The sequence below is a fragment of the Rattus norvegicus genome, chromosome 1, assembly GCF_021556685.1.
Source record: "Rattus norvegicus strain SHRSP/BbbUtx chromosome 1, alternate assembly SHRSP_T2T, whole genome shotgun sequence".
Lineage (NCBI taxonomy): Eukaryota > Metazoa > Chordata > Mammalia > Rodentia > Muridae > Rattus > Rattus norvegicus.
The window spans coordinates 36387818-36407307 of NC_141534.1; the positions used below are offsets into that span (position 1 = coordinate 36387818).

The following is a 19490-nucleotide window of genomic DNA, read 5'->3' on the forward strand; positions in this document are numbered from 1 at the left end:
TCAATTTAACATTAGAGAACAGACGATAACTGTGTACTGTAGGTATGCAGTACCCATGGAAGTCAAAAGACGGAGTCATATCCACTGCAACTGGTGTCACTGATAGTTGGAAGTCGACATGAGTTCCCTGGAAGAGTGGAACCAGTGACTCATTTCTCCAGACCGCAGTAAAGAATGTTTTAGCTGATGGCTTAGTAAGGATAAATTCTAAACTCTCCTACCCCTACTAGTTCACGTGCTGCAGTTAAGACACTTTACAATAAACCACAAGGCTTCTCAGGGCTTTCTTTTTTCAAAAAGTACTGGTGTATCTTCAACGGAGGGTTGTTTGTTTGTTTTTTCCTATTTGTACTATTATAATACATAAGAGTTAGTCTGTCAATATAGTCTTGTGAAACTGAATACAACTGTTTCCTATGACAATTATGGGAAAACAGCTTGTAATTTCACCCAGGATAGAAAATGCCACCTGTAATCAAAATGAGGTGGCAAAGGTGGTACTTAACTTTTTTTCCATAAAGGCTGACAAAAGGCTCAAACCAAAAAAAAAAAAAACAAGGAAAAAAGATTAAAGGAACAATTGTAAATTATGTTGCTATGAAAGGTTTGATATTGTCTCTTTTTCTTTTAAATAAATTCAGTATTTATAAGCCTTTTGAATATATGCAAATAATCAAGTAAGAACTGCAATTACAATGATTAATATTTGATGAAGTATCCAATAACTAAATCCATCCTAACTTCTGAATGAGTATGTGTGGATTGTGTCCCTACTTTACTATGGCTCTAAAACAGGAATTGTGTGTCATTAGACAAAAACTACAGTTCTCACCTAAAAGGGGATAAGACCTTGTTTATTTTGGAGCCAAATCTGAATGACATGTGTTAATTTAGCTATCTCTAGACATAAACAAATGCCTAGTCACTACAAAGGGGCCCATGACATACCATCTTAGGATTTCACTACAGCCCAAGTTGGTGAGTTAGTTTTCTTACAGACCAAAGGGGAAGGATTACTTACAATTGGAGGACCCAAAGGGGCGGGGGGATATGCCACACAAGGCATGGCTCAGGAATCCAGATTCAGATTATCCAGGTACAGTCTGACAACATGGCAACAGTTTCAGGAAACATTTATAGTTAAAAGAGCAATTAATCAATAAATCTTGAGAATACATTGCTTAAAAGAATACGTAGATTACAGCTAATAGACGTTTCTGCTATAGGACTCATATGTTCTTAGCTGATGCTAGGAGTCTAATTTTCCATTACAAAAAAATAAATAAATAAAAAGACACTGTGACATTCTTTCCAGTGTGAAGACTGGTGATAACTAAGATATAAAGAGAAAAGCTTTCCCGTATTCATTGCTGTCTAACTTTGACTTCTGTTGCTGTGATAAACGCCATGACTAAGAAATAAGAGAGGAAAGGGTTTATTTCAGCTTAGGAATTAATCAACCACCTCAGCCAGGATGAGAGTTCAAAAACCTTGAGATAGGATCTAACGTAGAAACCATTGAGGAATTCTGCTTACTGGCTTGCTCCCTCTGATTTTTGGTGGCCAGAATTCTCAGTCACTCAGGGTCACCTGTCCTGGGCATCAATCAACATCCAAGAAAATGTCTCAATGGACACATCTGTAAGTTAGTCTGATCCAAATAACCACACAGTTGGGCTTTCCTTAGAAAATGCAGAGAGATGTGAAGTCGAACAGTGAAGCTTATTGAATTCTTTGGTGTTGACAGAGACTTGAAATATTATTTAAAAGTTTGACACATTATCTGTATGTACTTTTTCTCCAGTATGAAGTTTCTGAGGATAATTAAAGTATGAAAAATAGGTAAAGGCCTTGCTATAAGAGTGTGTGTGTGTGTGTGTGTGTGTGTGTGTGTTTTTGGAGTACTAATTCTTTCATGCTAATACAGTGGCAAACTATAGCTAAACACCTGGCTATATTTTGCACATTTGTAGAGATTCTCTCAAGTGTGAATATTATGACATTCACCAAGTACTGAATGATGAATGAGATCTTCATAATACATTTTACCAGGATAAGGTTGTTCTTCAGTACCAATACTTTTGTGTTACTCTATGAAGAGCATTTAAAAGCCTTGTCTATTTGTTCACATTTGTAGTGTTTTTCCCCAGTATAAACTTTAAGGAAGTTAGAAAGTGTTGATTAGTATAGCACTTGTCACATTCTTCCCAAGGATTTGGTTTCTTTTTACTATGAATCCAATTGTGTTGAATAACCAAAAGCACACCTTTCACACTTGTAAGGTCTCTCTTGAGAATGAACTCTGTTCATTTATATTTTAAGAGTAAAGAATTTTCCAGCATATCCACTTGTATAGTGTTTCTGAACAGAAAGCACTACCTTGTGCTGAGTAAGGTTAAAAAGTTTAGTAGAAGCTTTCTCACATTTGTGGTCTTTCTTACTAGTATGATTCTTTTGATGTTTACAAAGTCCTAAGTGAGAGCAAAAGACCTTGTTACAGTCCTCACTCACAAGAGAGTGATTTCCCTCCAAGAGGCTTAAGGTTTGGAGGATAGCAGACATTTTGCCATTCTTTACATGGTTAAGAATTCTGTTCAGGATTTGTTGTGAGGTAAGGATGGATGAGTTAAAAAGCATTTCCATACCCTTCCCAGTTCTAGGGTTTTATCTAGAGTGAATACTCAGGTGGGAAACAAGTTCTAAGTGAGCACTTAAGACTTTGCCACACACTTCACACTTGTAGGGATTCTCTTGAGAATGAATCCTTTGATGTTCCTTAAGGCGAGAAGGATAGTAAAACATTTTGCCGCACTCCTCACACTTGTAGGGCTTCTCTCCAGAGTGGACTACTTTGTGTTGAGAAAGGTATGAATGAGTAGAAAAGGCCTTTCCACATTGCTCACACTTATAGGGTTTCTCTCCAGTATGAATTCTCTGGTGTCTAGAACGTCCTGAGCGAGTGCAAAAGTCCTTGCCACATTCATCACATTTGTATGGTTTCTTTCCAGAATGAATTGCTAAGTGTTCCTTAAGGATTGAAGGATAGTAAAAGGTTTTACCACATTCCTCACATTTGTAAGGTTTCTCCCCAGTGTGACCTAACTTGTGCTGAGTAAGATATGAGTGAGTGTAAAAGGCTTTGCCACATATTTCACACTTGTAAGGATTCTCTTGAGAATGAATTCTTTGATGTTCCTTAAGGCGAGAAGGATAGTAAAACATTTTTCCGCATTCTTCACACTTGTAGGGTTTTTCTCCCATATGAAATCTCTGGTGTTTAGAAAGTCCTTTGGGAGTACAAAAAACATTGCCACATATTTCACACTTGTAAGGATTCCCTTGAGAATGAACTCTTTGATGTTCCTTAAGGCGAGAAGGATAGTAAAACTTTTTGCCACACTCCTCACACCTGTAGGGCTTCTCTCCAGAGTGGACTACCTTGTGCTGAGTAAGGTATGAATGAGTAGAAAAGACTTTTCCACATACTTCACACTTGTGGGGTTTCTCTCCAGTATGAATTCTTTGGTGTCTAGAATGTCCTGAGCGAGTACAAAAATCCTTGCCACATTCATCACACCTGTATGGTTTCTTTCCAGAATGAATTACTAGGTGTTCCTTAAGGATTGAAGGATAGTAAAAGGTTTTGCCACATTCCTCACATTTGTAAGGTTTCTCCCCAGTGTGACCTAATTTGTGCTGAGTAAAGTATGAGTAAGTGTGAAAGGCTTTGCCACATATTTCACACTTGTAAGGATTCTCTTGTGAATGAATCCTTTGATGTTCCTTAAGGCGAGAAGGATAGTAAAACTTTTTGCCACATTCTTCACACTTATAGGGTTTATGTCCAGTGTGAACTATCTTGTGATGAGAAAGGTATGAATGAGTAGAAAAGGCCTTTCCACATTGCTCACACTTGTAGGGTTTCTCTCCAGTATGAATTCTCTGGTGTCTAGAACGTCCTGATCGAGTACAGAATTCCTTGCCACATTCATCACACCTGTATGGTTTCTCTCCAGAATGAATTGCTAGGTGTTCTTTAAGGACTGAAGGGTAGTAAAAGGTTTTGCCACATTCCTCACATTTGTAAGGTTTCTCCCCAGTGTGACCTAACTTGTGCTGAGTAAGGTATGAGAGAGTATAAAAGGCTTTGCCACATTCCTCACACTTGTATGGTTTCTCTCCAGAATGAATTCTCAGGTGTTTAGAAAGTTGCCAGCAAGTTCTAAAGACCTTGCCACATACTTCACACTTGTAGGGTTTCTCTTGAGAATGAGTTATTTGATGCTGCTTAAGGTTCGAAGAACAGTAAAACATTTTCCCACATTCTTCACACTGATAAGGTTTCTCTCGAGTATGCCCTATTTTATGCTGAATCAGGGAAAGATGACTAGCAAAGGCTTTCCCACATTCTTCACACTTGTAGGATTTCACTTCACAATGAATGTTCACTTTAGATACTGAATGGAGTGTGCAAAAGGCATTGCCACATTCTTCACACTTGAAGGCTTTCTCTCCTGGATGAATTCTCGGGTGTTCAGAAAGTAATGAGCAAGCACTAAAAGCCTTAACATATTCTTCATACCTGTAGGGCTTCTCTTCAGTACAAAAGGTCTGGTCTTTAGAAAGTTCTATGGGAGCACAAAAGATCTCGCTACACACTTCAATCTTAAAGAGATTCTCTTGAGAATGAATTTTCTGATGTTCTGTAAGGTGAGAAGGAAAATAAAACATTTTCCCACATTCTTCACAGTTATAAAATTTCTGTCCAGTGTGCTCTACCTCATGCTGAGCAAGATACGAATAAGTAGAAAAGGCTTTTCCACATTCTTCACACTTGTAGGGGTTTTCTCCAATACAAATTCTCCGGTAGCTAGAATTTCCTGAGCACGTACACATGACTTTGCCACATTCTTCACACTTGTAGGCTTTCTCTTCTGTATCAATTATACGGTGTTCAGAAAGTACTGAGCAAGAACCAGAAGCCTTACCACATTCTTCACACTTGTAGGCATTCTCTCCTGGATTGGTTCTCTGATGTTCAAGAAGGAGTGAGTTCCAATCACAGGCTTTGCCACAGTCTTTACATTTATATGGTTTTATATCTGGTAAGTAAAAGTTGAGATATAAATAAACAGTAAGTTTTTCATACATATTTATGTTGCTTTTGTACATGTTATAAAATTTATAATGCTTATCTTTAATATGCAGACCATTAATCATATTTACATAGGTAAATGAGGTTACAAATTCCCACACCTATGTTCACAGCAGTGTAATTTGAAAATGCAGTAAATAGAAACAATCTAAATTTCCACTGAAATAAGAAGAAGATCAAATATAACACAGAAATAATGAAATATTACTACAGTTAAATAGCAAAGAAAGTCATACCATTAATAATAATGGGAATTCTTGGGCTGGAGAGATGGCTTAGAGGTTAAGAGCACTGACTGACTGACTGCTCTTGCAGAGGTCGTGAGTTCAAATCCCAGCAACCACATTGTGGCTCACAACCATCTGTAATGGGATCTGATGCCCTCTCCTGGTGTGTCTGAAGGCAGCTACAGTGTTTTCATATACATAAAATAAATACTTAAATCTTTAAAAAATAATAATAATGGGAATTTTCTTAAGGACATTAACAGAAATGAGCCCATTAAAGATAAATTTATGATCAGGCATACATAAAAATAATTAGCTAAATACAAAAAATATTAGTGGTGATTTCTGAGGTTGAAAGAATGTAGAAATACATACTTTATATCCCAAATATAGTTTTAATTTAGAAGACACAAAATATATATTGCATGATAATTAGACTCTCCATAATATCATAAGTATTATATTTCAAGAAGTCAGGAAGCTCTAGGTTGTATTTTCACAAGAAAATCTGAATCATATTATGAAAAGAAAAAAAAAAACAAAACACTGTAATGATAGAATGCCTGCTGGAGGGACATATTAATCAAAGTCTAGATAACAAAATTAGCCTAAATTCTAAGAAAATTTGGTTAAAAAGATAACATAATCTTACAATAACCAGTGAAGAAATTATATACAAGACTCATCCTAACACATGAAGTAGAAACACCTGGTTCTGTTGCTCATGGAACCAGAGCTCACTGATTTATGCTAAAGTGTTTAGTATTGTATACTCTATCCACAAAAACACATAGCTTACATATAAACAAATTATTTTAAACAACCTAGACTTCCATAATGCAAAAATAAACTTGTAAATTAATGAAAAGAGAATCTTGAACCCACTCAATTCTGAAAAACAATTGGTCAACTATTAAAAACACTCTTTTGGACATATAAAGTTTCAACCTATAAAATATATCCACAACGGATATGTATTTTAAATCAGTAACACTGAGTATGTAAGAGAAAACTTTGAGAATAAATTATAATCATTATAACGTTTAAAAAAAGGATTTCAATTACTATTCACGTAAGTGATGAAAAGAAATATATTTGTGATTATATTATATTATGATGGCTTCACATACATGTCTTTAAACACATGTACAACACATGTACACATTTTCAAAAGTATAAGAAACAGTCAAAATTCCGTTGACAGGCAGATTCTCAGCAAAATGACAAACTTTGTCAGTCACTGTAAACAAAAGCAGTGTCATCTGGAGGGGTAAATAAAGCTTAGAGACCTAGGAAGCATCATAAAATAGATGCCTTCTGATAAAAATGAATGAATACATAAATGGAACTACTTTGATTTCCATTACAACATAACATCTCAATGCATATGGTAGAGTCTGGCTTTCTGTTGGATTTCTGACCTCACTTTGTCCTCTGACCTCCCTCATTCTTACATACCTGGGTGCATGGTGGTGGCTCCTACTTGTTTCTTCTCATCTGAAGGCTCTTGTCTTTGCTCCAGAAATGTGACCAGGTATGGCTTAGAGAAAGCAAGACCTGTTTGTGGGAAAAAGGCATAAGATTGATTGTGTGCTATTCACCTGGGAAATAACATGTCTATTCCAGGATTCTGCTATTGTGGGCATGGGGAGGATATACTGAACATCATTTCCTTCATTTATGAGAAAAAATATTAAAAATTAAGGATATAAGGCCCTGGGTTCGGTCCCCAGTTCCGAAAAAAAAAAAAAGAACAAAAAAAAAAAAAATTAAGGATATGCCTTGTGCTTGTGAACATTACCACCAGAGTAAAGGATACTTCTAAGAAACAGCCAGGTTAAAAACACAAAAAGGAAAAACAATTATCTTAGTTACATCAACAATCTCCTAAGTTCTCCCTGGATGAAGGCCCATAAACCTCACTGTTGGAAAATACAAGCTCCCATGAAATTTTTTATGAAATAAATTTAATATTCACCTTGAATTAAGAATTCACTATGAGCCAGGCCTGGTGGCACTTAATACTGGCACTTGAGAGGCAGAGGCAGAAGGGTCTCTGAATTCAAGCCAGTCTGGTCTACAAAGAGACAGCCAAGATGGCAAAGAGAGAGCCTGGCTCAAAGTACAAAATAAACAACAACAAACCCATACACATATGAAGTGGGTTGGCCTAATGTTGTTTGTATTTTAATGTTACTTTGGGGTCCCCAAGACGGGTTGTCCCAGAAAGTCTGCACGTAAGATGCTGAGTGACCCTGGCCACAAGTGACTTCTAATGGGTAAGTAAAGATGCTAACAGTCAACAGCTGGGTATAAGAGACATGGATGGGGTTTAAGTTTCTCAGGCTTGTGGGGAGAGGTGGACCAGAAGGAAGAAGAACATGCAGGAGAGGTGGCAGCAGAAGCTACCATGGGTTAAGGGTCAAGAGAGCATGGCCCTGAGGGCTGCCCAGTTAAGAGTTAGGAACAGCCCAGATGGAATATCCTAAATAATAAGTAATAACTTGGGGCTATCGATAGGATAGTGGATTCTAACAGCATGGAGGGTAGGCAGCTGCCCAGCTACGGTGCTGCTTAGAGCTTATTACAAATATAAAGGCTATGCGTGTGCCTTTCATTGGGGAACTCAATATCCAAAGGCAGGGATTTTTAGATACTTTATACAATACACACATACACACACACACACACACACAAGAATTTACTGACGGAAGTGATCCTTACCCAGGAACACAAGGTTGCTATAATTCTCCAGCATCACATCTCTGTACAGATTCCATTGAGCAGGGTCCAGACATTCCCACTCCTCTGCAGAGAAATCAATGGCTACATCCCTGAATGACAGCATTTCCTGAAATAAGGACAATCAATATCAGATTATAATAGTAACTAACAATATAAATACCAATAAGCATGTTGTACCTATGAATACATTCTGAGGAAGTATAGCAATAACAACATTTTGTTAATATTTAAAATAACTAGGTATCACTCTCATTCTTTCACTTCTCCTTTTCTACCATGTGTTTATCTTTCTTAAGCATGTATTCATGTGTTTACCATATTCATAATGCAGCCTTTGAAATCCTGACAACTTTATCTGCTGAATTTTAAGAATTATAATTTGTGATTCTAATTACTATTCTCCCTTATTTAATTATTTTTACATTTTAGTGTTGGATTGCTTTCATCTCATTAAAAAAAGTTCTCAAATGGTCAATGACAGCAGTACATTATTCCTTTTGTTCCATAGCTAGATAATAGAAAATCACAGATTTACATGTTTAAAGGGGTATTCTGCTATAGGTAGACTCATCATTGTCTTTATATCAACTTTTAAATGGTCATTTCCTTGAACACTTAATGTTATTAAGTTTAAAAAGTCCACAGTTCTTCGGTCAGGTGTTGTAATGCATGTCTTTAATTTCAGAACTTGGGAGGCAGAGGCAGGTGATCTCTATGAGTTCCAGGTGAACCTGATTTATACAGCAAGTTCTAGGGCAGCCAGCACCACATAGAACCTGTCTCACAACAAACAAACAAAAAAAACCCAACAACAACAACAAAAAAACCCAACCAAGCCAAATATGTCTTCTAATCTTCTATGATATGTACTACAAAATGGTGACTTATACTTACCATTCTGGGCAACATTTACTATTAAGCTTCTTCTATTTAACTGTATAAGAGCACTGACTGACCAATATTTTCGGCCTCCCTTTCCTGATGGGCAAAAATCATTATTTCTCCAACTTCTGTAAGTTAAAATTCTTAAGACTCAACCTATGTTTGAGGTCATGTGATTTTTTATCTTTCTGTATCTGAAATAATAATTTTCACTCTCTTCTATATTGACCCAAGTTGTAGCATTTCATTGTTTTGTGTGACTGAAAGATTATAAACATGTGCACCACAAATGTCATTGTCAAAAAATCAAGTAAATTATAGAATTTAGATTTCAGCCACACTTGGACAAACTCAAAATTATAGAAAAAGAAATATAAAGTAAAATTTAAGCACTTATACCAAAAGAATTCTGAGATTAGTTTTGCAACTGAAATGAGTACAGGGAAGCTCAAGGGTCAAGAAAACAAATATAGTAAAATAATATTTACCCTTGCTGTGGCACTAGTGATGGTAGAAAGAAACCACAGAAAAGCTTTAGAAAGTCTATGTGGCTCTGACAACAGAAAATGGGCAACTGTGCAGAGCCTGCATCACATGAGGATGGCACTTTTGTTCTTTTTAATGACATTTGTTTAATGACATGACAGCACTTAGACAAGTGTTTAAGAATAAGAATGAGATAGTTGATTCCTCATTTCCAGTTACTTATAATTTTTTTTAGATTGACTTGTCAACATTCTCTTAATAATTCCCCTTTATAAATTCCCTGCATGGATGCCATGTATCTTCATACATACAAGCTACACTTAGTGATTCAGGAAAAGCCATGATCCTTTGCTTTTCTTAAGTGAGCCTGCAAGGCAGAGTTGGGAAGATAGCCTCCAATTTCCTAGCTCCTTTCTCAGGATGTTAATCCTGCAGGGTGATGGCTCTTCTAGTCACCTGCCAGAGCTCTCTGGATTCTCGAATGAAAGACACAGATGCTAGTTATGCTAGCCAAAAAATCCTGTTTACAATGTCCTATACCTAGGCTAAAGGAAGCCTGTCCCCAGTTGGCTCTGATTGGGAAATAAAGTTGCCAATGCCCAGTGGTAGGACAGAATGAAAGAGGTACGACTTTTAGGATTCCTGGGCAAGAAATGCAGGGGAGAAGAAGACGGATTCTGTTATGAGAGTGGGTAGGGCAGACCATGCCATAACAAGGAAGCAGAGAGATTAACGTTAAGAGTCTGCCGATATATAAGAACCCGGGAAAGTGGCTCCAGGGGCCACTCCCCCGATTGGGTCTGAGGTAGCAGAGATGAAATATAGATTTAAAAAAATGTTAACTAAGGAATACCAGAGGGGAGTGTGTGCTAGCCATGGGAAGGTTTGGAAGTGTCCAGCCATTGAGCTAATAAGGCATATTAAAAATAGCACTGCGTATGTGTGTCTTTAATTCTAGAATCCAGAGAGCTCCTACAGGTGGTAAAGAGGTGCCATTACCCACTGAGAGCCAGAGCGGATTAACAATTCACCGCTACAGAAAGGCTTCTAATTTCTTACAAGACATTTGAAGGTCCTATACATTCTAACTCAAGATGGGTGGTCACTGTTATTCCCAAAGGCCAAATAAAAATAAGTACTATAAGGAATACAGATAGGAAACATGGATCAGACAAAGGAAAAACAAAACATCCCAAAGATGCCTACCCATGTTAATAATCTAAAGAATTCAAACAACTAAATAAAAAGGCACGATAATCACTCCATATGTAACAAGAATATCGGAAACCACCATGCAATAAACTATGAGAAGCACAGTGACACAGCTGAAAATGCCATATTGAATGGCAAATAACAAAGGAGCTCCAAACACTAGAAAAAGTCTGGCAGGAGGAAGGATGCCTCAGCAAAGAGGAAGCTGCCAGAAAAGCATGAAAAAAAGACACTAAGAACATGGAAGACCTGTGGGGAGACTCAGCAGGTAAAGGTGCTTGGAGTGCACTGTAAGGACCTCAAGTGGGTCCCTAGTAACAAGGTACAGTGTTTCTTAAACTCTGCCCCTACATAAGCATAGCATGATATGTGGTCCTACATATACAAACAGATTCAATAAGGAAAGAAAATAATATAAAGAAGAAAGTAAAAGAAAGGACTGGGGGGGGGGGGGACGACCCTGAAGAGATCCTGTAAAGTATTTATGGAACACTCTACATAGAATAAAAAAAGAGGACAAAATCAGAATGGTGTTACATGTTTGTAATCTTAGTTCTTGGATGGTATAGGCAGGGATACCAGGTGTTCAAGGGCAGCCTCATCTGCATAGGGAGTTTAAAGCTAGTCTGTGAGATACGAAGAGGTCTCTTTAAAAAAAAAAAAAAAAGCAAATAAAAAAGGAAAAAAATTACATTTTAAGAAATGTGGTATTTAAACTTACACTGTGTAAAATAAGTGATGGAAACTAAAACTTCCAACAAATGCCAGTCTAGGTAACACTGAAGAAATTCAAGAAGACGAAGCAAGCTGTGCATGCAAGAGTTCTGGCTTTCCGCCAGGGCAGCCATCTTCCAGTAACTCACCAAGATGACGAACACAAAAGGAAAGAGGAGAGGTACTCGGTATATGTTCTCTAGACCTATTAGGAAACATGGAGTTGTTCCTTTGGCCACATACATGCGAATCTACAAGAAAGGTGATATTGTAGACATCAAGGGAATGGGCACTATTCAAAAAGGAATGCCGCATTAAGTGTTACCACGGCAAAACCGGAAGAGTCTACAATGTCACCCAGCATGCCGTGGGTATCATTGTAAACAAGCAAGTTAAAAGCAAGATTCTGGCCAAGAGGATCAATGTGCAGACTGAGCACATCAAGCACTCAAAGAGCAGAGACGGCTTCCTGAAGCAGGTGAAGGACAATGATCAGAAGAAAAAGGAAGCCAAAGGGAAGGGCACCTGGGTTCAGCTGAAGCGCCCACTTTGTGAGGACTAACGGAAAGGAGCCTGAGCTGCTGGAGCCCATTCCATACAAATTCATGGCCTAATGTATACAAAGGAAATAAAGGACCTGGACTGCAAAGTGTTTTCCTTAGGTTGAAGTGTGGTGTCTTCTCCCTGAAAGAAAATGTTAAAGCAAAGTTTCATTGTCTTTGCTGTTCAGATTTTACTAATTGTTCTTCTAAATGATATTGCTTAGTGTGCAGAAAATATATTCTTGATTAGAAAATAGTAAAAAAAAAAAAAAAAAAGAAAAGAAAAGAGTTCTAACAGGAGCAGGAAAACAACAGCTCCTTTACCCAGGAGGTGTGTCTGTAAAATCCTTAACAGTTTACCTCAGCAGAGATAGCAGGGAAGCTGAGGGATGTTGTGTCACACAGGGTGGAAGGAAAAGAACAAGAAAAGCATGGATACACAGACCAAGTTGGTCCCTAACAGACCTGGAGAGCAGAGAAGTCAACAGAACAAAAACCGGAGCCTGTGGGAGAGTTGGAATGAGGAGAAACTTATGCATTACAAACAGTCAAAGCAGCAGAGGGAAACTGCAAGGAGGAGGATGTCAGCAGACAGACTTGCAAGTCACTAGTAGAATGATAAAAAGTCGCTAAACCCAGTCCCCCACCAACTCCCTCCCTTGCAGGGTTTTTTTTTTTTTTTTTTGAGGCAAGGTCTTAAAATGGACCTGGAGGTCATGGAACTCATAATGTAGATGAGGCTGGCCTACCTTTTCCTTCCAAGTGTTGGGGTTAAAGACACATGCCACCTGACCCAGTCACTCTGAAGAAAGTAGACTCTGGTAAAAGCATCTTTATAACGTGAGAGACAAGAAACACATTTTCTACTTTCTTTACCTGTGAGATGGCATAGGCCAGGTTGTGAAATTTAACTTCCCTTCTTTTGAATGGAGGCTGGTCCTAGACACAAGCCTGGACCAATAGAATAGAGAAAAGTAGAAGTCCGAGAACTCTTGCACACCATGAATGTGTCCCTAAAAGACATTCCTTTGTTGAAACCGAACAGTCCTGACTAGCAGGAGCTTATGGGGAAGTAAAAGCTAGGTGCAAATAGAAGACTGGATTCCCAATTAGCTTCTAGCTACTAGTGACTCCCTTTTGGACACAGAATATCTATGGATTAAAGAACATGTTGCCTTGGGGGCTGGAGAGATGGCTCAGCGGTTAAGAGCACCCGACTGCTCTTCCAGAGGTCATGAGTTCAATTCCCAGCAACCACATGGTGGCTCACAACCATCTGTAAAGAGATCTGATGCCCTCTTCTGGTGTATCTGAAGACAGCTACAGTGTACTTATATATAATAAATAAATAAATCTTTAAAAAAAAAAAAAAAAAAAAGAACATGTTGCCTTAAAACCACAACAAAGTGTGAGAAAGTAGCCAACCCACAGGTCTCTGGCCCAGCTTTTGACCCCACATGGATGTCATAACATGCAGCAATCAGTAATTCTTGTTTTTAGCCAACACATCTTATAATAATATAACTTAAGAGTGCCTATTTGGAACATTGGACATGGTAGGGGAGACCATAAGTGTTATTTACTTGCAAACTAATATGCTTCTAAAATATGTATTCCAAGTAAACAACACATGTTTTGCTCTGTATGTTCAATTTACAAATCTACCAGTGGTTTTAAATATTCAGTACAATGTTACTACTTGTTCCTAAAGAAATATTAAGTGCAGCCCATCCTGTAAACAGCTGAGGCTGAGAAGCTCATCCGTTTAATTTTTATTTAGCCACCTCATAGAAGATAATAGTTGTATGTCTTTGAAAAAGTCTGCCAAACCATCTGACTCATACTTTTCAACTCAAAATATGTCACTGCATTTGAGAACAACTACAGATAGACTCAAGAATGGAAATATTTATAAACCAAAAGGAGAAAATGCTAAAAATCTGTGCTTCATGTTTTTCACTCTTTGCATGTTTCTGTCTCCCATTCAAGTCTACACATATAACTTCTGTATCTTCTCTCCATGTTACCCAACATATGTCTCACAGATCACCAGAAAATGAACATCATCATCCCACAAAGTTTCCTTTTGGAGTTTTCCCAAGAACAACATGTCTAACACAACAATGGTCACTATATGTGAGTTTCTAAAATGAGTAACTCCTTCCCTCTTATCTTTACTTGCACAAACATTAGAATACAAACAAAAGAGCCTTATAGGAAAAGGCAAAACTGCACATCATGGGAGTCTGAATTCCTCACCCAAAGAGGAAGAAGAAACTCACTTTAGCAGCTTACTGGTTGAATGTGACCCACAGAGAACGCAGTTGTCATTATCCACATGCAGAGCTACAATGATGTTCAGGCTAAGTATAAGAAAATGTTCCACACACAGTTGAACCTGTTGTGCAAATCCTGGGCAAGTCATCCAAGCTCCATAGACAGACAGAGGAGTGTAAACACTGGAAGGCTACATTGATTGCAGTAGAAAACTGGGAAATGATGGATGTCTCAGATGGCATGGAAAGGAGCAGATTGGAAGACTCCAGGAAAGAACAGAAGAACGCACTACGAAGTCATAACAGAAATGAACTGAAATTAACAAAAGCACGTTAGTGAAAAAATATTAAATTCCAGGCCAAACAGTCAAAAGAACTTCTCCACCACATGTAGAAATTTTGAAAATCAGCAAAGTGTCGGTTGGATGGGTTTCTGTCTGGTTGCTGGTGCTAAGTCAGATGACAGGGGCCATAAAATGTATTTAGCGTATCCATAAACTACTATTTTAAAATATTTTTCACAAGGCTCATTTCACCTAGGCTGACCTTAAACTTTCTAAGCAGAGTGAAACTGTGAACTCCCGATTTCCTACTTCTACCTCCCAAATTTCCAATGGCAGGGTTACACCTCAGAATATGCTGCAATTGCAGGTGCGCTTACTTAAAATTATGCCTACATGAAGGGTCTGCACATTGTAAGGGAGCATGCTCCTGCATCTATGCATTGTAAGAGCTTTGATGCATAAGGCAATGAAAACAGTGATGTTCCTACAGATTGGCGACATTTACTGGGAAGTATCTGTATTTTAATTATAGTTACAAAATCCACAGAAAATTCTGATACATGAGCATGGTGGTCATACAAGACTTAAGAGAAAAAAAAAATGCAGTGAAATTAACGAGACCCAATGTCTGTTCACCTTAACTGACTTCGATATTGTTCGAGTGGCTATTCTAGGAAAGCTTAATAACACTTGTTTTTTTTTTTTTTTTTTTTAATACCATGTTTTGTTTGTGACAGGTGTTTTGTGTAGCCCTGGCTGTCCTGTAACTTGCTCTGTAGATCAGGTTGGCCTCAAACTTGGGGATCCACATGTCTCTGCCTCCCCAGTGCTGTGATTAAAGGTGTTTATCACCACCACCATTGCTAAAAACACCAAGTTCCTCATGAGTAGACTTTTTAATGCCATAAGTCAGTTTCTAGCACATAAACACTTGGTTTGACTGACGTGTAACAAATTAGGCACACAAAAGACTGAGCAGCCTACCCTGTACAAACTACAGGACCCCGAGTGAACCGAAGCTCTTCAAATTCATCTTTTACTTTAAAAAAATTTTTGTTTTTGTTTATTTTGTTTATTTACATTTCAAATGTTATCCCCCTTCCCGGTTTCCCCTCCAACCCCCACCTCCCATCCCACACTCCCTCCCCCCATCTTTTACTCTTTTGACACAGTATAAATACTGGGATAAAGAGTTCAAGAAGAACTGTTTAAGGAGAATCATGGAATGCAGATACCACATCTAGTGACAGTCAGTTTTAGATGTTCTACACAGTAGACAATGACAGACTAAAAGCATGGATTAGAGAGTTTTGTAAGCATTCTGTCAGGTATGCGGAGCTATTTCTCTTTCCCAGAGAAACTCAAGCACCTTTGTCTGTTTACTGTCAATTCCTAGATACACTTGTAGCTTCATTACCATCTCGTAAGAATTAATGACATCATAATTCCCAATGGAATTGGATGAGTTATTATTCTTTAGTACAGTATAGGATCAGTAATTTCTTGTTGTGCAAAACTAGAGTTTTTTTCTTTAGAGAATCATTCTAGGTCTACATGGGAGTGTTAGGCTGAGGATTCAGGTCACAGAGGTGATCATGAAGTATTCCTATTTAAAACAGCAGTTCATAAATCTAACTGTGCTCCAAAGAAAACGAGACTATCAGCTCACACATCAATCTCCCTCGCAAAACTCTGGGTTCTTAGAAACTAGTAACTTTATAAACTTCTATCAACGCAAACTAAAAGTACTAGATCGACTATAAAGCACAGGAGGGATCGTACCTCCACTTGGTCTAGGTGTCCTGAGAAAACTGACAACAGCAAGGAAGGTGTGGGCCAACTAGTCCACAGCCAATCTGTAATGTGTGAGCCCACCATCACCTCCAGGTGCAGGCTGTGAGCTGACACGCTTGGCCGAGCAATCCTGGATTTTCCACACTTCCTGATTCCTGTCCTAACAATCCAGCCCCTATAACAGAAGCTCAGTGTGGACCAAGGCAGCCTCCTGTGCTCACAGAGCATTCACTTCCAGCACCAACCGCACGACCTCTCCCAGGCCCCAACAGGCTTCCAGGCGCTGTGGCCCAGCCTAGAACAGCAGGTCTCCACCAAGTCTGTTCTTCCCGCCTCGGGGCCAGCCCTCCTCCGCTTCCTCAGAGCTGGACCCGCCCAGGGTCCCTGCAACCTGCATGGGTGCGTGGCACCCTGGACCAACCTCCATGTCAGCGATGCAACCCGAATGCGGAGCAGGACCAGAGAATCGCCCAACTTTGCGAGAAAATGCACTAATGCAGACGCAATGCGGAAGTGCCGTTTTCACAATGGCTCCTTGTGAAGCGTTACAGCGGAAGACTACACTTCCCACAGGTCTGTGCGACGAGGCGCCAGGAACTCAAGCTGGTGACTTGCTTGTTTCCTGTGTATCGCCCCCTCTGCAGGTGAGGATGGATGGGAGCTCGAGCTGCCCCTGCCTTGGGACAGGCATAGGGAATTGGGCTGCTTTAAAACTCCCGGATTCAGAGAAAGGACTGGAAGAGCTTGAAGGGGCTCGAGACCACATATGAACAACAATGCCAAGCAACCAGAGCTTTCAGGGATTAAGCCACTACCCAAAGACTATACATGGACTGACCCTGGGCTCCAACCTCATAGGTAGCAATGAATAGCCTAGTAAGGGCACCAGTGGAAGGGGAAGCCCTTGGTCCTGCCAAGACTGAACCCCCAGTGAACGTGATTGTTGTGGGGAGGGTGGAATGGGGGTAGAATGGGGAGGGGAAGCCCATATAGAAGGGGAGGGGGACGGGTTAGGGGGATGTTGGCCCAGAAACCGGGAAGGGGAATAACAATCAAAATGTAAATAAGAAATAATCAAGTTAATAAAGATGAAAAAAAAAAAACCAAAAAAAAATCAGACCATATACAGAAACATATACATTTGGTGTCCTATATTTGTATTATATACTCTAAACATACACATATCTCACAGGAGAAAGTCATCATATGGGAAGAGGTACTTCTCAACAGAATAAACACAATCACAAATAAAAAAAAAAAACACTGAAAATGCAGATTCTGATATAGAGGCTCTGGCTGAGGTCTGATTTTCGAGCATGTACAGAGTTCGGTAATGACAGCACATGATGGACCTCAGTTTAAGCAGCCAATGGAGACAACAAGGAAGGAATTACAAGCATTTTAAAAATCCCAGCAAGTATAGACATAACTTTGAATGTTTAAAATACAGTAGATGTCACTCTTACACTGTGATTTCTTCTTCCCTTGCTCTTATTTTTTTCTCATACAGGTATTCATGTATTTGGTATATTCCAAAAGCAAGCTTTGTGATATCTGTGTATAGTAGTACCCATTGCATTACCTAAATACATCCCAGTGGCAGTGGCATTCCTTGCTACCACCCCAATGCTCTGAGTTCCTGAATGAAACACAGACACACACACACACACACACACACACACACACACACACACACACACTGTCTGGGCCACTCCCTACCCTCCATCTACCTCTCTCCAATATTCCTGAGTTATTACTTACAAAATCCTATACTCTCTCTTTGCCGCTGTGGACCCAGTCAGGCATGCCTTTTGGGCTGCTATCCCCTAGCTATTACATGATGGCTATGCTCTCTGTCTTGCAGCTTCTCAGGCATCTTTCCTCTCCTCCTTCTCCCAGTATAGTGGATCACTTCTCCTTCTGCTGTCCCTAGCCTGGGAGTCCTAAAAGTCCCACTTCTTTTTGCCTTGCCCAGCCATTGGCTGCCAGCAACTTTATTTACCAATCAGAACTAACTGGGGACAGTCCCTCAGTGTCTTTCATGTGGAAGTGCAAACTCTCATGAAAATAATTTTGGGGCCCCAACTTAACCCAATATAAGCAGCATTAGCACTGCATCTGTGCCTTTGTCTGCCAAGTCCCAAAATTTTAATTTGTGATGCTACTTACGAGTCTGTGTTATTTTAAAATTTCTACATTATAGTTTTTTAATCATCACATCACATAAAAGTCCCAAATAATCTATGAAAGCAGTAATGTTACTTTTTCTATCTATGATTAAATGACAAAAGCTCTGAAATTTTATATATTAATGAGGTATTTTGAAACAATTGTTAAAGGTATAGTTTTCAAAATCTTCTTATCTGTTTCAATATATTTGCTCATCTTTTTTTTCTTTCTTTTTTTTTTTTTCGGAGCTGAGGACCAAACCCAGGGCTTTGCGCTTTCTAGGCAAGCGCTCTACCACTGAGCTAAATCCCCAACCCCGTATTTGCTCATCTTATCATTTTTTTTTCTGCTTAAAATGTCCAAAATCCTGTCTTCTGGGCTTCTGAAATAGATAGCACATAATAATTATCCACAGTTAACATTCTGGACCACAGTAAACAAGCTTCTTTCTATCTACCTATAGTGGGGTATACAGTGATCATCAGTTCTTCAGGTCTTCTCTTCTAATAGAAGTGATTGGGGTGAGAACGCATTCTATATCCTCCAATTTCCTAGTTTATTCTTCAGGATATAAATAGTGGGACAGATATCCAACTTCTGTCTGATTTCAGACTCGATCAAGGAATTGACTTCTGATTTGCCTCCCTTAGGGAGCTAATTGGAAGGGAAGACCATTATAGTTTGAACGGTATGGTCAAGACCATTGAAAAAGGCTGCAACAGTGTAGAGATGTTCCTATAATACATTTGAGAAATCTTAGATATTTTAGCCTAGAACACTCACTGTTATTCCCAAAGCTCCCAAATCACAAAGCAATATAAAACGTATAAATAGGAAACATGGGCCAGACAAAGGGAAAAACACCCCCTCCACATACACACATCCCCAAAACAAAACACACAAAAGCCAGAATATTCCAAAGATGCACTGAACCTCTGTTAATGTTAATGACTTAAGAATTCAGACAACTAAACAAAAAGTTAAGATAATAACTGTATATGTAA

General features: G+C 38.9%; 1 protein-coding gene across 1 annotated transcript; it reads right to left on the reverse strand.

Moving 5' to 3' along the window:
* Positions 1-838: 838 nt before the first annotated feature.
* Zfp748 (zinc finger protein 748) lies at positions 839-16846 on the reverse strand. The gene is given in 4 exon segments (NM_001401867.1): positions 839-5102; positions 6841-6939; positions 8107-8233; positions 16739-16846. Coding segments are annotated over 4 exon segments (2670 nt in total). The 5' UTR covers positions 16745-16846; the 3' UTR covers positions 839-2664.
* Between the last annotated feature and the right edge of the window lie 2644 nt (positions 16847-19490).